Source organism: Tursiops truncatus, chromosome 13 (assembly GCF_011762595.2).
Source record: "Tursiops truncatus isolate mTurTru1 chromosome 13, mTurTru1.mat.Y, whole genome shotgun sequence".
In the NCBI taxonomy this organism is placed as follows: domain Eukaryota; kingdom Metazoa; phylum Chordata; class Mammalia; order Artiodactyla; family Delphinidae; genus Tursiops; species Tursiops truncatus.
Window position 1 is genome coordinate 84,173,103 of NC_047046.1, and position 18,442 is coordinate 84,191,544.

Genomic DNA, 18,442 nt, shown 5'->3' on the forward strand with positions numbered 1-18,442 from the left:
TCTGAACCCTAGAATTAGGTAGATTGACCCACGAACTTATGGCAGTAACAGAAACCCACAGATTCACTTGGGAGATCAGGCACCATTCCCAGTATGACTGAGAGAATACAGAACACTCTTTGCCAGCAGGCCAGCTCCCAAGAGGACGAGGTAGGAGTTGTCCCAGTTTAACCAACCAGATAAGCCATCCCATCTGCCCTGGGAGGGGTGAGTGAAGGAGGAGAGTGACTTCATGAATATGTGTTAGTACATCGTTCTCGACATGGAAGCAAACACCAGAAATGGGGGCGATACGCTCCTCTCTTCTGTTCAACATTTACACTCAACAGATGCTTGTTCAGTTTATTTAAATTGATTCCCTAAATTATAATTCCTCATCAGTTCCTCTAAATCTCACTTTACTTATACTTTTGATATGTCATTTTTCACCTCCAGACTGCTATAAAAATTAGTTTCATACATGTCTATGTTCCTACTAAGTTGTAATTTCTTTGAGAGTCTGGGTCCTGCCTTATTTACCTTTGTTCCCAATATACTAAAAGATAATTGGATTGAATTTTCATTTTATCAAAATCTAGTATTGGTTATAGGTCCGGAGGGGGGAATAAAGGTGAGGAGGAGGATATTTACCATCTCTCTCCTTTCCAGTTCATCTTCTACACTTTCATTCTCCTTATTAAAAATCTACCATGGCTTCTATTATCAATAAGATAAAATCTCAACTCTTTAGTATAATATACCAGTTGACCCAAATTCATCTCCCCCATCATTGCTCTCCAAGTAGCCAAACTACTAATTGTTTCTCAAAGATAACATGGTCTTTCATACTTGCATGTGTTTGCTCATACTGTTCTCCAAGCTTGTCGTGTCCATTCTCTGGCTTATCTTCCCACTCGTCTTTCAAGGCTTATTTCAGATATCACCCCTCTGTGAAGACTTACACAACTCCCAAGACTCATCTCTCTCTGTGCTCCCCTGGCCATGTGTATCACATATTCTTGTCCACGTAACTATCTCATTAAACTTAGAAGTCTTAGAAGGAAGGGCCTGTGTCTTAATTGATTTTTCTATCATCAGAGCCTACCATACTACCTGTCACTCCAGTAAATATTTGTGGAATGAGTGGAAGGTTGAGTCGAGTAGAAGACTAATTTATATGTTGAACTAAGTGACATTTGTTTCTATATCCTATTTAATTCCTGTGGGCTACAAATTAGTAGTTTTCTAAATTCTGATCTTTGATCCTATCTAGGCAAATTTTAAGACAGTTTATCATAATTCATTATGAGAAATGGGATTTTAGCCTTTATCTTTAGAGTTTAAATGGATTCAAGAAGTATTTGAAACAATAATTTACTCATTTATCAAATTTTAGACTATTTTAAACTTTAAAATAATGCATTCCTGACAGTTAAGTGTTTAAAAAGAAGTTTATATGCATAAACTGCCGTTTTACTGGTTGATGCTTTACAATTATAATTGAATCCACAGTTACATGAGGAACATATTCCAGAATAGCATTATGTAATCTTAATGCCTTGATCATTTAATTATATGGAAAATTTGGGAAATGGGCACCTGGAAACAAATTTGTATTTACTCCATAGACAACTATTTATTGGTTGTCATTATGTATATGTGCATGGTGCTGATGGAAGACATCTTTTCCTTCCAGAAGTTTTTATCTTGGTCAGAAGAAAAGGCATGCGCACACAACTTACCAGGAGAAAGGAACATTTCCTCAGCACCGGTTAAATTCACACACCGAAAAAATTCCGTGTAGGCTTAGAACTACATTAAAGTCCCCAGTTCTGCACTTAGTAGCAGTGCCTCTCTGGGCATGTTACTTAATTGCCCTGGATCTCTTGTAAATTGAAGGTAATGATATTTACCTCATACAGTGTTAGGAGGTTAATGGGATAAAGTACATTAAGTGTACATAGTAGAGGTTCATAAAGGATGGCTATTGTTATTACTTTATAAGTAAATCGAGACACAGAGTTTAAGTAATTTGCTGTAGGTCATAAAGGTGAATAGATTCAGGATTTAGATTTTGTCCTTCCACTCTCTTCTTTCTACTACACTACATCATACTTCCTTCACCTAGGCTTGGGTTCCTTGGCTCAAATTTTTATGTCCCAAAGAGCCTTACAGAAGTACATACCTAATAAGTATTGAGTAAAAAACACAACAATTGAATAGCAATTTTTTTGGCAATAGAGTATCAAAATAATTGTTATAGGAACTATGTTTCTTTAGGAGTTCAGAGAAAAAGGAGATGTCTGAGGGAATTCATATTTGAAACCTTTGGAACTTTGACAAAATTTTCCTCTCTTCTTGAATCAGCTCCTTTTTTGATTTCTCTGAAACTGTTTTGGTTTTTTTTCCCCAGAATCTCCTCCATCCATTCATGGCTCATCTTTCTCTTATCACAGTGTAAATGTTGCTTATCACACTGTAAATGGAACCCTTGGGTTCCATTTTCAGCCCTCTTTTCTTCTCCTTCACAGGCTCACCCATTCCAGTGTTGAACCTATACAATGATACCTCCCAGACATCCTTGTATAATTTCAGCTTGTCTGTCCTTTCTCTGATACTTTCACATGAATGTACTAATGGTACTCAGACCCAGTTGTGTCTAAAACTGAATTATTTACTTGTCACCCTCCCCAGCCCCAACTCTGCTCCTCCTTTGAATTTACTCTTTTGGTCACTGGCATCAACAGCCAGTAAGTTACCCAGCCAGAGGCTTCAGGGTCATCTTTGGTTCTTGCTTGCTATATCCAATCGCTCTTCAATAGTCTACCTTTGTCTTTGAAATCTCTTCCTCTCTGTCTTCATTTCCAGTGCTCTAATTTAGACTCCTTTCCTTTCCTTGAACTATTAAAATGGTCTCCATTTTGGCCTTCCTGTTTCCAGCATTTTTCCTTCTTGTTCTCTAATTTTTCCTCACAGTGTCAGCAGAGTTCTCTTTCTAAAACAGATGTCCCCAACCTAAATATCTCTAGTATCTCAATGTTGCCTAGGAAAGATAAAGTCCAAATTCTTTAGGTTGGCATTATAAGGAGGAAGTGATATTTATTGAGTACCTTCTTATGTGGGTTTGCTCACATAAGGACACAAATATTTGTTAAGTAAATAAATGCAAAGAGTTAATAAATGATAGGTAAATCAGAGTCTGTTGGAGTGTATAGTGAAGAGGTGAGTGGTTTGCTGGTCTTCAGAAAACTCTTAAGTTGCGAAAGACCAATATAAACATAGTGCTAGTATCATGGAGATCCCTGCAGCAATTGCCTTGAGTCCCTGAATAGTGTAGAAAATACTCAGAAGGATATAAACACAAGCTGTGTAAGTAGATGTATGTTAGAACTCATAAACTGCAAACATTTGGAACTGATACCCACCTTCTCTGAATTCGATTTCAGGTTCTCTTTTCCCTTAAATAATTTATTCATCCACCTGCAGCCAGTCTTTTCTAACAGTCATAGCCATTCCTGCACTGACCATCTTTTTCTTAACACACAGCTCAGGCAACTAATCTCAAGCACAGAGTATCACAGCACAAGATTTATTTCCAGTGTACAGCACAATAGGTATCTTTTCATTCTTGGTGTCCTTTCAACATGACCAGCGCTTATCATCTTCCTCTTCCTACATCCATGGTTTTTTGCTCTGCCCTGCTCCCCATTTCCGTTAATCTAATAAATGCAGTGGAAATTCAGAGAAGGATAAGTCAGTGAATGTGGAGGAGAAGGGTCTAGATTTAGGCCTGTAAGGTTTGTATTGGTAGAACTCAGATAAATCAGAGTGGGGGCAATGCTTTAAGCCAGTGCATTGTTAAAATGCTTATGACTTGTCCAGGCAATAAAAAATTGGCCAGGTTAGCTGGAGTTCATTGAAAAGCAGTAGGCAATAAAGTTAGAATGTTGTTTCCCAAAAGATGGATGATAAGGGCAAATGATTGTGAACCGTTCTCTCCAATCTTAATACAGTGTCCTCTCACCCATTAATACTTTATTTTCCACCTCACTTGAGGTCTCTCTAATCTCTGGCTCACTGTAAGAAAATGCCCCACACTTCCCAGGGTGAGAAAACTTTAAGTGGCAAGTTGTTGGCTGCCTACAGGCTTAAATACCCTACAGACAGGGCACCTGAGGACTGCAGAAAAAAGCATTCCAAGACATGGAAAAGGGATACAAAAGCAGAGTGAGAGTATTGGCTCTGTCCTCTCGCCTCCAAAAGACCAGATAGAGGTATAACTCCCTAACACATCCTCCACTTAAAAAAAATTTTTTTTTTTTTTTTTTTTTTTGTGGTACATGGGCCTCTCACTGTTGTGGCCTCTCCCGTTGCGGAGCACAGGCTCCGGATGCGCAGGCTCAGCGGCCATGGCTCACGGGCCCAGCCGCTCCGCGGCATGTGGGATCTTCCCGGACCAGGGCACGAACCTGAGTCCCCTGCATCGGCAGGTGGACTCTCAACCACTGCGCCACCAGGGAAGCCCCTAAAAAAATTTTTTTTACTTTAGTTAAGATGCTATTCTGACAAAATGTAAGTACCTTCCTTTGGACAGAGATTCAACTTCTTATAAATTAACATAATTAAAGAAACTGAAAACCAGTTCAAATAAGTACAAAATAGGAGTTTGGGTTTGGAAGATAAGAGGGAAAGCATGAAATATTTGATATACTGTATAGAGGAGAAACAGGATGAGCTGACACACTGATTACATTATGTAAAGTGGTTATGTATGATTCAGTGTAATAGCCTTTGAAACTATATAATGCATAACTGACTGTGTAATAAATCTGTGTTGTTTAATGTTTCTTTTTGTTTGCCAAATTCTTTTGAGAACTTATGCATTAAAATCTTATTTCTATTCAAAGCTAAGAGAATTTGATATTTCTCAAAGTATTATAAAGGATTTTGAAACTAACAAGAATGCTGTTATTACGGGACATTCGATTTTGAGCAACTGGTGCTATGTTTTGCCAAGGTGAGATTTAAATTTGTAATATCTAGGGTGGGTTCAAGATAGTAGTTGTCTCTTATTTTGCTTCAACATTGATATGTGCAGAAGTATAAACCATTTTTGTGAATTTTTGAAACTGAATTATCACTTTAAAAAGGTATTGAAACAATGTTGTCATACAGAAGCCATCAAATTACTAAAATAATTTTGTTATACATTTACATTTTTTTTTTGCTGAACATATATCCAACAAAGCAGCTTTACTGAGAATACATAATATATTGAATATATAAAGTACTCTTACAATTCAACAATATACAATTCAATTAAAAAATAATTAAAGATTTAAACAAGTAATTCACCAAAAAGATATATGGGTGGCAAGTAAGCACATTGAAAGATGCTCAACATCATTAGCAGTCATTAGGAAAATGCAAATCAAAACCACAATAAGATACTGCTACATACCTACTAGTATAGCCAAAACTAAAAAGCCTGATATAATATTGATGCGAATGTGGAGGAACTGGAAAACTTATACATGATTGGGAAGAATGTAAAATGGTACAACCACTTTGGAAAACAGTTTGGCAGTGTCTTTAAAAGTTAAACATATACTTACCATGCAGTTCAGCCATTCTACTCCTAGGGGTTTACCCAAGAGAAAGGAAAGCATATGTCCATACAAAGATTGACATGTATACTCTGATGTGTATAAAATTGATGACTAATAAGAACCTGCTGTATAAAAACATAAATTAAAATTTATCAAAAAAAAAAGACACAAATGTTCATAGCAGCTTTATTTGTAATAGCCAAAAACTGGAAACAACCAAATGCCCATTAAAAAGTGAATAGGTAAACAAACTGTGGTATATCCACACAATGGAATATTATTTGGCAATAAAAAGGAATGAAATATTGATACCACAACATGACTAAAGAATCCCGACCAAAAAATAGTACATATTGTATTATTCCATTTATATAAAAATCTAGAAAATGCAAACTAAGGAAGAATTGGAGGGATTACAAGGACAGTTTGGAGGGCGATGAGTATGTCTGCTATTTTGATTGTGGTGATGGTTTCATGGTACATACATAGGTCAGAATGTACCAAGTCGTACAGTTTAAATATATGTAGTTTATTGAGAGTCAATCATACCTCAATAAAACTGTAACCAAAAAACTACCTTATTTCAACTCATTTTTTGTTTTTTTGAGATTATGAAATGTTCTAAATTTACTGTGGTGGGAGTTCCCTTGTGGCCTAGTGGTTAGGATTCCAGTCTTTGACTGCTTCAGCCCAGATTCAATCCCTGTTCGGGGAACTGAGATTCTGCAAGCCATGTGGCATGGCCAAAAAATTTTTAAATAAACAAAAATAAAATTGACTGTGGTGATGGTTGCACATATCTGCAAATATACTACAAACCACTGAATTGTATACTTTAAATGGGTTAATTAATTGTATGGTATGTGAGTTACATCTCAATTAAACTGCTTAAAAAGGTCTATCTATTGGGAATTCCCTGGTGGTCCAGTGGTTAGGACTCTGTGCTTCCACTGCAGGGGGCACGGGTTCGATCCCTGGTTGGGGAACTAAGATGCCACATGCCACTGGATGTGGCCAAAAAAATAAAAATATCTACTTTTTTTTTTTAATTTACGTAAGAGTTTAACAAATTTTTTTTACCTGGAGGAGATACTATAGGCAAGTACATGATTAAAAGTGGGAATGTATATATTAAAAGTGGGAATGTATATATAGAATCTGACAATAACAAGTAGAAACAAGAACTCAAACAGCTCCCCATTCTGGGTCAGCAAACAGCTTGAAAAACCTCAAACTGCCATGAAGGGAGAGCATCATTTTACTGTGTATACATAGTACCTGGGACTATACTGATAAGCCAAAAATGCTACTCTATTTGGTAAACTCTGCTAAACAGACCACATAAACACAGTACACTTTAGAGAGAGAATCTTAAAGTGCACGACTCTAAAGGCCTCTGATATACATTTACGTTTTTATTAGACCTAGTTTTAAAACAGTAAAATTTCTAGGTATCTCATTACAAAATTACAACTATTATAATAATATCAATAGAATATTATAAACTTGTACATATAATTAATGACTCATTATCATTTGATATGAGCTGTTTTAAGTTTGTACTGTCTTCAGGGGAAAAAATGACTTATTATTAACATAAATATGACTATTGGCATGAAATTTTAACCTGCTTAGGCAAAAGAACTTTCAAGCAGCATATACACAATGCCTTGGTCATTGAAGCCAAGAAAAGGTAGGTAGGGAACAAGATTTGACTCTGATTCATTCAGCTCTTAACAGACTTTTCCCTAAAGTCTAACAATTACCAGGCATACCTCTATGTGGCAACACTGTATTCATTAGTTTGTGTTTATAACTGGCTTATTGTTTGCATCAGTTCAACTTAGTTTTTTCTAACAATTCTAGTTGTTAAGAATTTAGTACAAAGTTAATTTAGAACTGGGAGCAAATGAGTAGCTTATTTACTTATGTGTTGATAGTTGCTAAAATTTTTGAACGCTTTCCAAATCACATAGTTAAACTGTATCTAAGCATTGGCTCATAATACTTCACCACCTCTATCTTTTATAGTATGAAAATGGGACAAATAATAAGTATTCTTCACACCATACCCCCTGACTGTCCTTTTCACTCATATGAAGATTTCCAGATGCACTGGGATGACCTGGTAAGGAATAGAAACATATATTACATTAGTAGCTATTTGATTTTACTTCTTGTAATTTAACCTTAAGTTTAGCTTTCTCAGGAGAATTTCAACTTTGTTCTTAATTTTTAGTATAGCTATAAGCTTCCAGAAAATTATGGAACTACTAAAATATACTGCAGCATCTACTTCAAAATGATAGGAAGAAGGATCTTCACATATCCTTTACAGATGCTCTCTGCCCACCTTACGATCCAGGCTTACTCCTGCCCTGATGTCATCATTTTCAACCTTCTCTAAGTTCAAATGAAGCTACTTTCCCTCTACTTCTTTTTATCTGAATAAGTGTTTTTTGTTTTCCTTAGAATTTTGCTATTTTTATTTGAGGATGAGCTTAATAAAAATATTTTTTCCCCTTAAACACTACTGCAACAATTTAGACAGCAGAAGAAACTTTAGACTAGATAGGAAAAATGTTTACATGATTCCTAGTAGAAAGTAAGAAAATAATTGCAGGCTTCTTAGCCAAGGGCTCCCTCCTGTGGCATGCTGGATATTACTGAAAGGGTAGAATTAAAAGAATTAGTCATTTAATGAAATTTTTTTTTCAGAGTATTTAATTTTACGGTCAAAGTTTAGAGGATTTGAGTTGCACTTAATGCACCCCATTGATTCAAGAAAATATTTTTCTTAATGTTATTTTTAAAAATCAACATACAAAAAAGCACACAAGTGCTCAGGTGAAACTCTTCCATCTTAATTAGTACTTATTTCACCATTTCTGTCTCTTTATACCCTGACCAGCTGGAGTTTCCAAATGGAAGAGGGAGGAGCCTAATGTTCTCTTTCTGTATTCTGCATTTCCTAACCCAAATCTTAATATAAAACTGAGGTTGACAGGTATCAATTTTTCCCCTTCATTAGATGCTAAGACATTATTCCAAGTCTTCAGAATATTTTTCATCAGAAAAAGTAACTGCTTTTCTCAAAGAACTGCTTTTAGAGCTTGAGTACACTCTATACACGTTGTTTCTCTGTACTGAATTTTTACTGCTCTTGGAGATGCAACCTGTTTATTGTTTACTATAAACACTTATTATTATAATCTATAAAGGTCATAGTATCTTTTTTATAAGTCATTTTTTTAAATAAATCTTAGTTTGCCAGTCTGTATAGAAAGCCATATAGTAAGGGTATTGTGAGTTGTCTTTATTGTGAGTGTTAAAATTTAAGCAGTTAAGATTCCTGTGAGTAAACGTTCTCTATAGCTTTGGATAATATGGAATAAGCAATACATAAAATATTTAGGATTTAGTTGTGTGCCTTTTAAGACCGTTTTACTTCCATTAAAAAATGCTGTCTTCTATCTACAGAAAATTTCCCACTGTTCTTTAACAATGTTCAGATACCCTCTCAGTTGCATCAGAAGTCAGCCCATACAGTTCTTTCCAAGGGTAGATATGGAAAGTGTGTTGAAAAGTTTTCTTTCAGATTTAAAATCTAAGCTGCCCCATATATGTGGATTTCCCATAAAGATGACAACTAAACCGTTGTACTACACACAAGAACTAACTAAACTGTATCTGCAGGTAAGAGATTTCATATCCTACCAAGTTCTCTAAGACATGCTATGCACCTTTTGCCTTCAGTGATGGACTACCTATCCACTGTGCTATAAGTCTTTTCTCTCAGTTCAGTGTTTCCCTAATACTATTTGTCATTGTTGTACTTAACCATTTGTTATTGTCATTATTAATATTATTATTGTATTTAACTTGGTATTATGGTAGTAGTTGTTTACTGTTCTATTTCTTCTAATTTAACATGACTTCCTAGAGGGCAAAGAGCGTATTCATCTTATTCCAAGTTCCTGGTACTTAATAGGTGTTCATTAAATGTTTTTTCAAAGAATAAATGAATAAATGATCGTATAGGATAGTGTGGAAACATTTGCCTCATACAAATCCAAGTTTTCTTTGAAATTCTGCCACTAAGGTCATTTGAGTCTGATTGATTGAAAAAGCCTTTGAATAATTCCATTTATAAAAATTGAATTATGGTAGCATTTTCATTGTAAGATGATATGCTAAGTGAAATCTTATTTATGAAAAAAAGAATAAGTAGCAATTAAGCAATAGTGATGAAGAAAATATGATGGCCTATCTTCACACTCAATAGAATAAGATTTCTTTGTCAAAAGGAAACAAAATTAAAAGGGAAGTTTTTGAAGAACAAGTGGAAATTCAATTTAAATTTTTCAACAATGATCTTTCTTTTAAATGACAAATATGTGTGTTTTCATCAAAAGGAAAGACGGAGGTTTGAATAATTTGAACAGTTTGGAATGTAATATGAATTATTTGAATATTTCTGTGTCTTCTGAGTCTCCTTTCTTGACTTATAATACTAGCATCTTGTTTTATTGTAGCTTCCACTGCTCCAGTGGTTTAGGCTTTCATGTGGTGTTGACTTGCTACGGCTCAAACACTATGCCTCATGGCATTTTTTTCAGCTTTTGCTGCCATACTGCTTGCTTCATTCTCTTTATAATCCTCGAGTAAAATTCACCAGAGCCAGTATTTGGTAGATCCCTTTTATCTTTTCTAGCCAGGTCACACCATCTGTCACTAGCCAGCCTGTGGATCTGGTATCCTTGGGTTAGGGGCTAACACCTCATATAAATGCTATAAAAACATAACAGCCAAGATATCAAGTGCTATAAGGCAAGGCCATTTCCTTAGAAGGGAGTGTGCGTGGACAAATACCAATTGACATCTTTATGATCTTTATGAATCTTAAAATTTTGCCCTGACATAACATTTTAAAAAGTTTAGTTGTTGGCCAAGTCCAAATCTGAGGAATTTAGAAGATATGTCATTACATCATGCATTTTTATTGAATATATTTATTGAATACCTTATATTTCCAGCCTACATCTGTTTTGAAAGTGGTGAGTCCAGACAATATATTTGTGAAAATTTGCTTCTTAAATGTAAAATAACACTTACTTGGAAATTCTGGTCTTTATATTGCTTCTGACAATTGGTACATTGACAATAAGAATTTCTCCTCAGTTTTATTGAGTGCCTTCTCTGTGCCTTCTCACTTAATCATCAAAATAGACTCTTGGGGTAAAAAATTGTTTTCTCAGTTTTGCAGAAGAAGAAACTTGAAGCTCACAGCATTCAAGTAATTTAACCAAAGCCACACAGTTAAATACATTCCAAAATTAAAACTGAAACCCAAAGAATGGATTCTTAGTTCTAAAATTGGAAAACGTTTAGATTTGCGGTTAAGAGCCAGACTCTAGAGACAGGCTGCCTAGGTTTGAACTTCTTACTACTTGTATAATCTTGGGCAAGTTATTTAATCTCCCTGTGCCTCAGTTTCTCCAGTTGTAAAATGGGGCATAGTAGCAGTGGTAGTAATAGCACCTGTCACAAATTGGGCTCTCTAGGAGGCCTACTCTGAAATGGAGTCCAGTGCGTGTGATGCTTATCGAGAAGTGCCCTTGGAATCAACACCTACAGACAGCAGGGAAGGAAGAAGAATGGGTAAAGGGAGAAGTCAAAAGCAAAGCAGGTGCCAGATAGCCATGGCCAACCTTCTGAGGAGCACAGGGGCTAAAACGGCCCATCACAGTGGTTCTGCATTGGCCAAAATAGCCAGGCCTTTATACCTCTTCCATCTGTCGTTGGATTTGGGCCACCTGGAGACAGGCAGGTTCTAGGGTGAGGTGGGTCTCCATAACTGAGGCAGTCTCTGCAGGGGCTGACTGCCAAAGGTGGTTTGCTGACAGTACCCTGGCAGCGGGGGAGCAGCCCTTTCTTGAAGGGGATCTGGGCAGCACATCACCATTTCCTTCCCAGTACTTCATAGGGTTTTTTGTGTTTTGTTTTTGGATTAGATAATCCTATTTGGAACAGTTCCTTGTACTTGAGCTCTCAGTACATGTTAGTTCCTATTATTGTTACAACCTTGTTAGCTCTAAGTACTAAAAAGAATAAATTAAAAAAATGAAAAACAAATTGATCAAACTACTTGATAAAACTCAACTGACTTAAAAAAGTAAATTAGTAGGAGTGCTTAGCCAAACTAGCTTTTTTTTTTTAACTTACCAGAATTCTCCAAGATACATAAAAGAAATTACTATAGTATAACGAACTCTTGTATGCCTATCATCTGGCTCCTCCTTGATGGATTTTTGGGGTGGGGGTAAACTGTAGTATTTTAAAACAAATCCAAGATATGCTGTTATTTTAATCTGTAAAGACTTTAGTATGTGTCTTTTTCTGATAAGAGCTTTTTAAAAATATTATGTAATAATAATTGATTAATATCACCTAATACCAGTTCATACTGCAATTCCCTATTTATTTCAAAGATTTATTTTAGAGGTTTCGTTTAAGTCAGAATCCAAGCAAGGTCCACATAATTTGGTTGTTTCTATCTCTTAGATCTCTTTTATTGAATAACATTCCAAACTCCCCTCCTTTTTATTTATGCCAGTTATTTGCTGGGAAAACTGGATCATTTACCTGGAAAATGTCCCATATTTTGCATTTGAATGATGGCTTCCTTGTTGTGTCATGTCTTTAAATTTAACACATTCTTCCAAGCGCCATATTTCCTCCAAACCTGTACTTAAATCCTAAGCTTAACTGAATCCTGGTTGGACTTTAATCAAGAAACACTCAGGTGGTACAAGACACAGAACCAAATTTTAATAGAAAAAACACGTTTGATCCATCATTTTGATCAGTCCTCAAGCTTCATTTAACAATTTCCTTAATTCTAGGCCTCCATTAGATGTCCATTCATATCTAAATATAAGTTAAAGCTTTTGGTTTCCCTATAATTTTATGTTAATGTACAAAGTTATATAAATTGTATGTAAAGTTCTAGAAATTAAAAGTCAACTAAGCCACACTGACACCTGGCAGAATAATGGTAATAATGTGATAAAGCATACGTTTTTTTGTTAGGTTATGACCTCACAAAGCTTTGGTTTGTTGACAATTTAAGTATTTTAAGTTCTGTGAATTACTTATGATTTCATCTGTTGTTTACATTGGCCCTTTTTGTAGTCTTTTTCAAATTTTGAATGTAAACCTAGAAGAGGTTTCCCCCTTTGGGCTGTTTACTATATTTTAGAAATTGAAAGAATGAGTAAATAATACATTGACAGGCTAGGGAGCAAAACAAGCTCCTGGAAATTATTTCCACCAGATATATATTCCTGAGAGACAGATGAGGATGAAACTGGGTGTGAATATAAACGTTTCAGATACATATTCTAGATAAGTTTTATATCAAAATACAGATAATCTATTCTTATATGAATCTGCCTAGAATGAGTTTTTCTTTTGGTATCTCAAGTAGTAGGTATATTGTTTAACAGTTACTACGGTTTATGAAAACCAAGGGTCTAAAAACGTTCTTTGATTTTCTACAATTGATTTCAACTTAGTTCTTGACCTGTTTTTCATCAAATGGAAAAAATTCAGTCTAGCCATTTTAAGATGATTCAGCCGCTTATGACAAAACATCTTTTTGAGGTAGAATTTCATTCAAATTTAAGAATCATTCTCCCCGTGATAGCATCTACGTACAGGGGAAAGCCTACATAGGGTGAGGGCATTTGGTGTGTTTGCCTCAAATGGTCCACATCAGGAGAATGAATGCCCTAAGCTCTGTTCCAGACACCTGCAAAGCTGGTGAGTGGACACTTGGGCTTCTGCTAACTCTGCAACTGAAAAACCAAAGGCATTCATAAGTAAACTTTTCAGCAGAAACTACAGAAGTATGGCTTTACCTCACTTCTTTTTTCCAAATATTGTATGAGTGCATCTGACTGGTTGATCCTAAATCACATCCTGAACCCTAGCTGCAAAGGAGAAAATGTTCATTTTAGATTTCCAGGCTCTAGAAGGAATGCTAGAAGGAGGGTGGAATGGGTATTGAACACCAGTCCACCGTATCCGTCACGTCCATCACACAGTCACAGCTGAGTAGTGGAGGGGAGAGGGCAGGCATTAACTTCTTGACTTGCATTAGTCTGATGTTGCTGGTCTCATATGGTATCTTGACAAAGATGGTGTACAAGGTGTTCTTCTAGCTCCTTCGTACACATGGTCTTCAGAAGAACAGCTGTATCCCCTCTTGAATTTCTCTAGCGCTACATGTCAAACCCTGTTATGGGTAGAATTGTGCACCCCTCCCCCCCACAAAAAAATTGACATGTTGAAGTCCTAACCAGCAGTACCTCAGGACGTGACCTTGTTTGAAATAGGGCTGTTACAGAAATGATGAGATACTGGCATATGTGGGCCCCTAATCCAGTGTGACTGGTGTTCTTATATAAAAGGGAAATTTGGACACAGACTCATTTGCAGGGAGAATGCCATGTGAATATGAAATGGCCATCTCCAAACTGAGGGAAGAGGCCTAGATCACATCCTTTTCTCATGGCCCAAATTCTGCCAGCACCTTTATTTTGGACTTCTCACCTCCAGAACTTTGAGGCAATACATTTCTGTTGTTTAAGCCACCCAGTTTGTGGTGGCTTTGTTATAGCAGCCCTATCAAACAATACAAACCCCTTCTTGATGCGTGCTTTTTCACTCAGCCTAGCAATCTCCTGGCATTATAAACCATTCCTCAGTTAGCTTCTGCATCACTTCACTCAGGGTCATGAAAGCTGGCTAGTTCCTCTTCTGTGCCCTCTGCAAATTATGAGGAAGTAAAGAGGGGCGTCTTCTTGCCTCACTGACATGAATAAGACTCCAGCTTGAGAAATCTACAGACAAAAGTGAACCCAGTCACCTACTTTGAGCATCACCCAAACCTTACCCAGGACTTTATTGGGGACTTCCCACTTCTCCCACGAATAGCCGTGGTGGGAGAAGGAGCGTTATTCTCTGTGGTGACTTTGTATTATGTCAACCTGAGTACGCTGTAGGTATGTGTCCTTGAATTCCTTCCTACATCGTTCTGGCTTAGGGTGGCACGTGATTGGGAAGGTGGAGGCGAAGCAAGAGCTACGTTCACACAGAGAAAGTCTGTGTGAGGCCAGTGTTGCAACTCAGCCTCATGGGGATAAGCTATGGCAGCTTGTTGATGTGGAGCAGAAGTTGGGCCATAGCTCCATCTACCCTGACCACATCTCCTCCTTCAGCTCTCTAAATCCTGCGTCGGGTTTGTATGCATCTCCATTGCCAAGTGCACCAGCCCTTTTGTAGGTCACCTGTACTATGATGTCAGAGGCTTGAAGTTGGTAAGAGACCAACTGCTCTCTGACATTCTACTCCATTTTTCAAGGTGGCTACAAGGTCACCCAGCCACATGCCCTTCTGACCAGTGACAACTCTTCTATTGTAGTATGGGGTCTATGTCCCCTCCTTTTGGATCTGGGCAGGCCTGTGATAGAAGTGATGCTACATGACTTCCAAGACTAGGTCATTAAAAGAAAAACAGTTTCTTCCTGTCTCTTGGGACAGTTGCTATGCCACATGTGAGGGATCCCAGTCTACATGAAGAGGCTACCTGTAGGTATTCCAAATGACAACCAGTGTCGATCATCACACATGTGAGGAAGTGATTCCAGCCCCAGAGTCATCTAACCACAACTGCCTGAGAGCCTCTTAGCTAAACCATGTCAAATCCCAGAATCAAAAAATAAATAAATTTTTTTAAAAAAATCCCAGAATCATTAAAGATAAAACATAATTATTTTTGTTTAAAGCCACTAAGTTTTGGTATGATTTGCCTAATAAGTAAGTGGATCACTCACTCACTTTTCCTCTGCCTGTTCACAACTCTTATCTCCTAAAATTCTGTCCTACTGTCCTCCCAACTATATTCAACAACTGAATCTCCAGTAAGGGAGAGAAAAACCAATTGTTCTGGTTTGAATATTGTTCCAGATTGTTTTTTTTAATTTTATTTCAAGGTGTGAATCTATGTGTTTTTTATGTCAGAGGGTGAGAAAAGAACTCTGTGTTCAGTGTTTCCGATTATTGTCACATGTCTCTCTTTTACAGACACTAAGACTTAATAGGTATGTATTTTAAAAGACTATAAGCACTTCCCAGCAACAGATGAATAGATAAACAAAATGTGGTATATACATACAATGGAATATTATTCAGCCATAAAAATGAATGAAATTCTGACATGTGCTGCAACACGGATGAACTTTGAAAAGCTAAATGAAATAAGCCAGACGCAAAGAGACAAATATTGTGATTCCACTTACATGGAATACTTAGAGTGGGCAAATTCATAGTGACAGAAAGGAGAATGGTGGTAACCAGAGCTGTGAGGAGAAGGAAACAAGTTATTGCTTAAAGACTATGAAGTTCCTGTTTGGGATAAAGATAAAGTTTTGGAAATAGTGATGATTACACAACAGAAGTACAGTGGGGAATGTACTTAATGCCACTGAATTGTATGCTTAACAATGGATAAAATGGTATATTTCATGCTTTATATTTTTCTACAACAATTTTTTAAGAAGACTATGAACACATGTTTCTCTTTGATGTATCTGACAAGTCAGTTTGACAAGTACTTGCTGAATTGCTTCCAGATACCAGGCACTCTAGTAGGCAATAAGATTGCAAAATGATTAAGACACAGTCACTGCCCTATACTCAAAATCCTACTTGTTCTGAAAGGCGTAGTGTAGATGCAACCACCTCCTCCATTAATTTAATTTCTGAGTAAATGTTTTGTTAGTAACTGTGTGAAAGATTTAAGCATGTGAAGGATGTAAGAATAAGTAACTCATAGTTCCTACCCTCAGAGAATCTAGTATCTACTTAGGGAGACTGAACATGCACACTAAAAGATAAGAGCATTACCTTGTCCTATTTTTTTGGTGACAAATAGTAACTGATAGAAGATCCTTGGGAAGTTGAGAGGGAAAAAATGGAGAGAAGAGGGAAAGACATTCTGAGAGAGACAGCAGAACGAGCACATTTGGACGACGATGGTAGCAGCTAAGGGTATAGTTTTTATAGTTGATTTATATACAATTTAGAATATAACTTCATCTTAAAATATTACCTTGAAAGGATGGTATCTAAAGAAGGATACAAATCATAAGAAATATACACATGTCCTCACTAAGGCTCATTTGTTTGTTTTTCTTTACCTGTTCTATGTATTGTAGTGTTACTTTTTATCCTTATTTTGATGATATCTTATATCATTTCTTTTCCATTAAGGACATTATTACATTTTCGAAATTTCCTAATCTTTATCCTTTCAGGAAAAGAAAGTCAAGCCGCCTAATCTAACCACTAAACAAAAGTTCAGGTCCTCTCTGGCTCAGGCCCCTTCCACAAGACCTGCCCAGGCTCAAAGTATTCCACTTCATTCAGTAGCCACAGACCGCAAGGTGGAGCTTTCGGTCAGCCAGCCGAAGCCCTATGTGTCCTCAACTCTGCACCTCCAGCCAGAATCTGTTCAGAGCAGAAAGAAATCCCTGCCTGACAAGGCAGCACAAGTACATCTGGAAGTACCAAAGCTCAACAGAGGAAGTGCTCAAGTTCAAGACACAGATTTTAGCTCCCAACATAATATTGCCCCTAAATTCATACCAGTTTTCAAAAATCGACAATTACAGATGAACAAAAATATCTTAGAACCTGACAACCTGAAAAGAAAACATGTTGTTACAGAATCTAAGTTGCTTTCACTTAAAACTAGTGTGATCCAGGATGATAAACTGAATTTAGATCCAGCTATTAAAAAAAGATCTAATCACAGCATTCAGATGAAGACTTCTAGATCTCTGCAAGAAAAAAACACTGAGTCCTTTGAAAATATGACAGAAAATCCCCCTTCTAGTGGAAAATTATCGGTCATGAGTTTAAGTGAAATTAAACAACTACCTAATAGTTCAGTATTTCAGATGTCAGATAACAAGTTAGGTGTGATAAAAAGTGTTGTTGACTTCCAAGTGAATGAAAAAGAAAATTTGACAAGCAAATACATAACACAAATTTTAGGGAAAGGCCACGAGTCACTAAAAGTGAAAAGACCACCACACATTTTTGAGTCAGACACAGAAACGGAAGATTCCCAGCTGCTGCAGCAACAATCAGTTGATCAAACTAAAGAAGCTGATGTAAATGACCACCAGTTAATAGTAGACAGAACAGCCCTGAAGTCTAAAAGGAAATTATGTCAGGACTCTTCAGAAACTTCAAAGAAGCCTCACTCCAATACTATCCATTACGGACAATCCAGTTCTTCTAAGAACCAGGTAAAAAACCTAAAAACAATTTTAATCTGGGGATATTGACCATGTGATAGACCTTTAAAACCCCTAAATAAAGATTTAAATGATTTGCCCAAGATCATCTAGAAACACAGTAAGAAACAGAGTATCTAACACAACTGCAAGTATGTACAGTTAATTTATAACAAAATGTGATTCTTCTATCTGGTTACAGATACATAACTTGGACAAATCAAAACATAAGAAATCTCTCATCTTTCGTAAAGCTTAGGACATGGATGTGAAAGAAGGAAATACCTACCAGGTAACTTAGGTGATATCTTCTGATTGGTTGATTGATTGATTATTATTTGGCTGCGTTGGGTCTTCGTTGCTGCGCGCAGGCTTTCTCTAGTTGCGGTGAGCGGGGGCTACTCTTCGTTGTGGTGCGCGGACTTCTCATTGCGGTGGCTTCTCTTATTGCAGAGCACGGGCTCTAGGCGAGCAGGCTTAAGTAGT

General features: G+C 36.7%; 1 protein-coding gene across 1 annotated transcript in view; it reads left to right on the forward strand.

Moving 5' to 3' along the window:
• Window positions 1-18,007, forward strand: part of C13H18orf63 (chromosome 13 C18orf63 homolog) — a 29,618-nt gene extending 11,611 nt beyond the window's left edge. Inside the window, exons 7-11 of the mRNA XM_019936394.3 lie at window positions 4,887-4,996; window positions 7,620-7,716; window positions 7,828-7,913; window positions 9,101-9,284; window positions 16,970-18,007. Of these exons, the coding sequence (XP_019791953.3) occupies window positions 4,887-4,996; window positions 7,620-7,716; window positions 7,828-7,913; window positions 9,101-9,284; window positions 16,970-18,007 (1,515 nt within the window). The remainder of the gene's footprint in view (window positions 1-4,886; window positions 4,997-7,619; window positions 7,717-7,827; window positions 7,914-9,100; window positions 9,285-16,969) is intronic.
• Window positions 18,008-18,442: the final 435 nt, after the last annotated feature.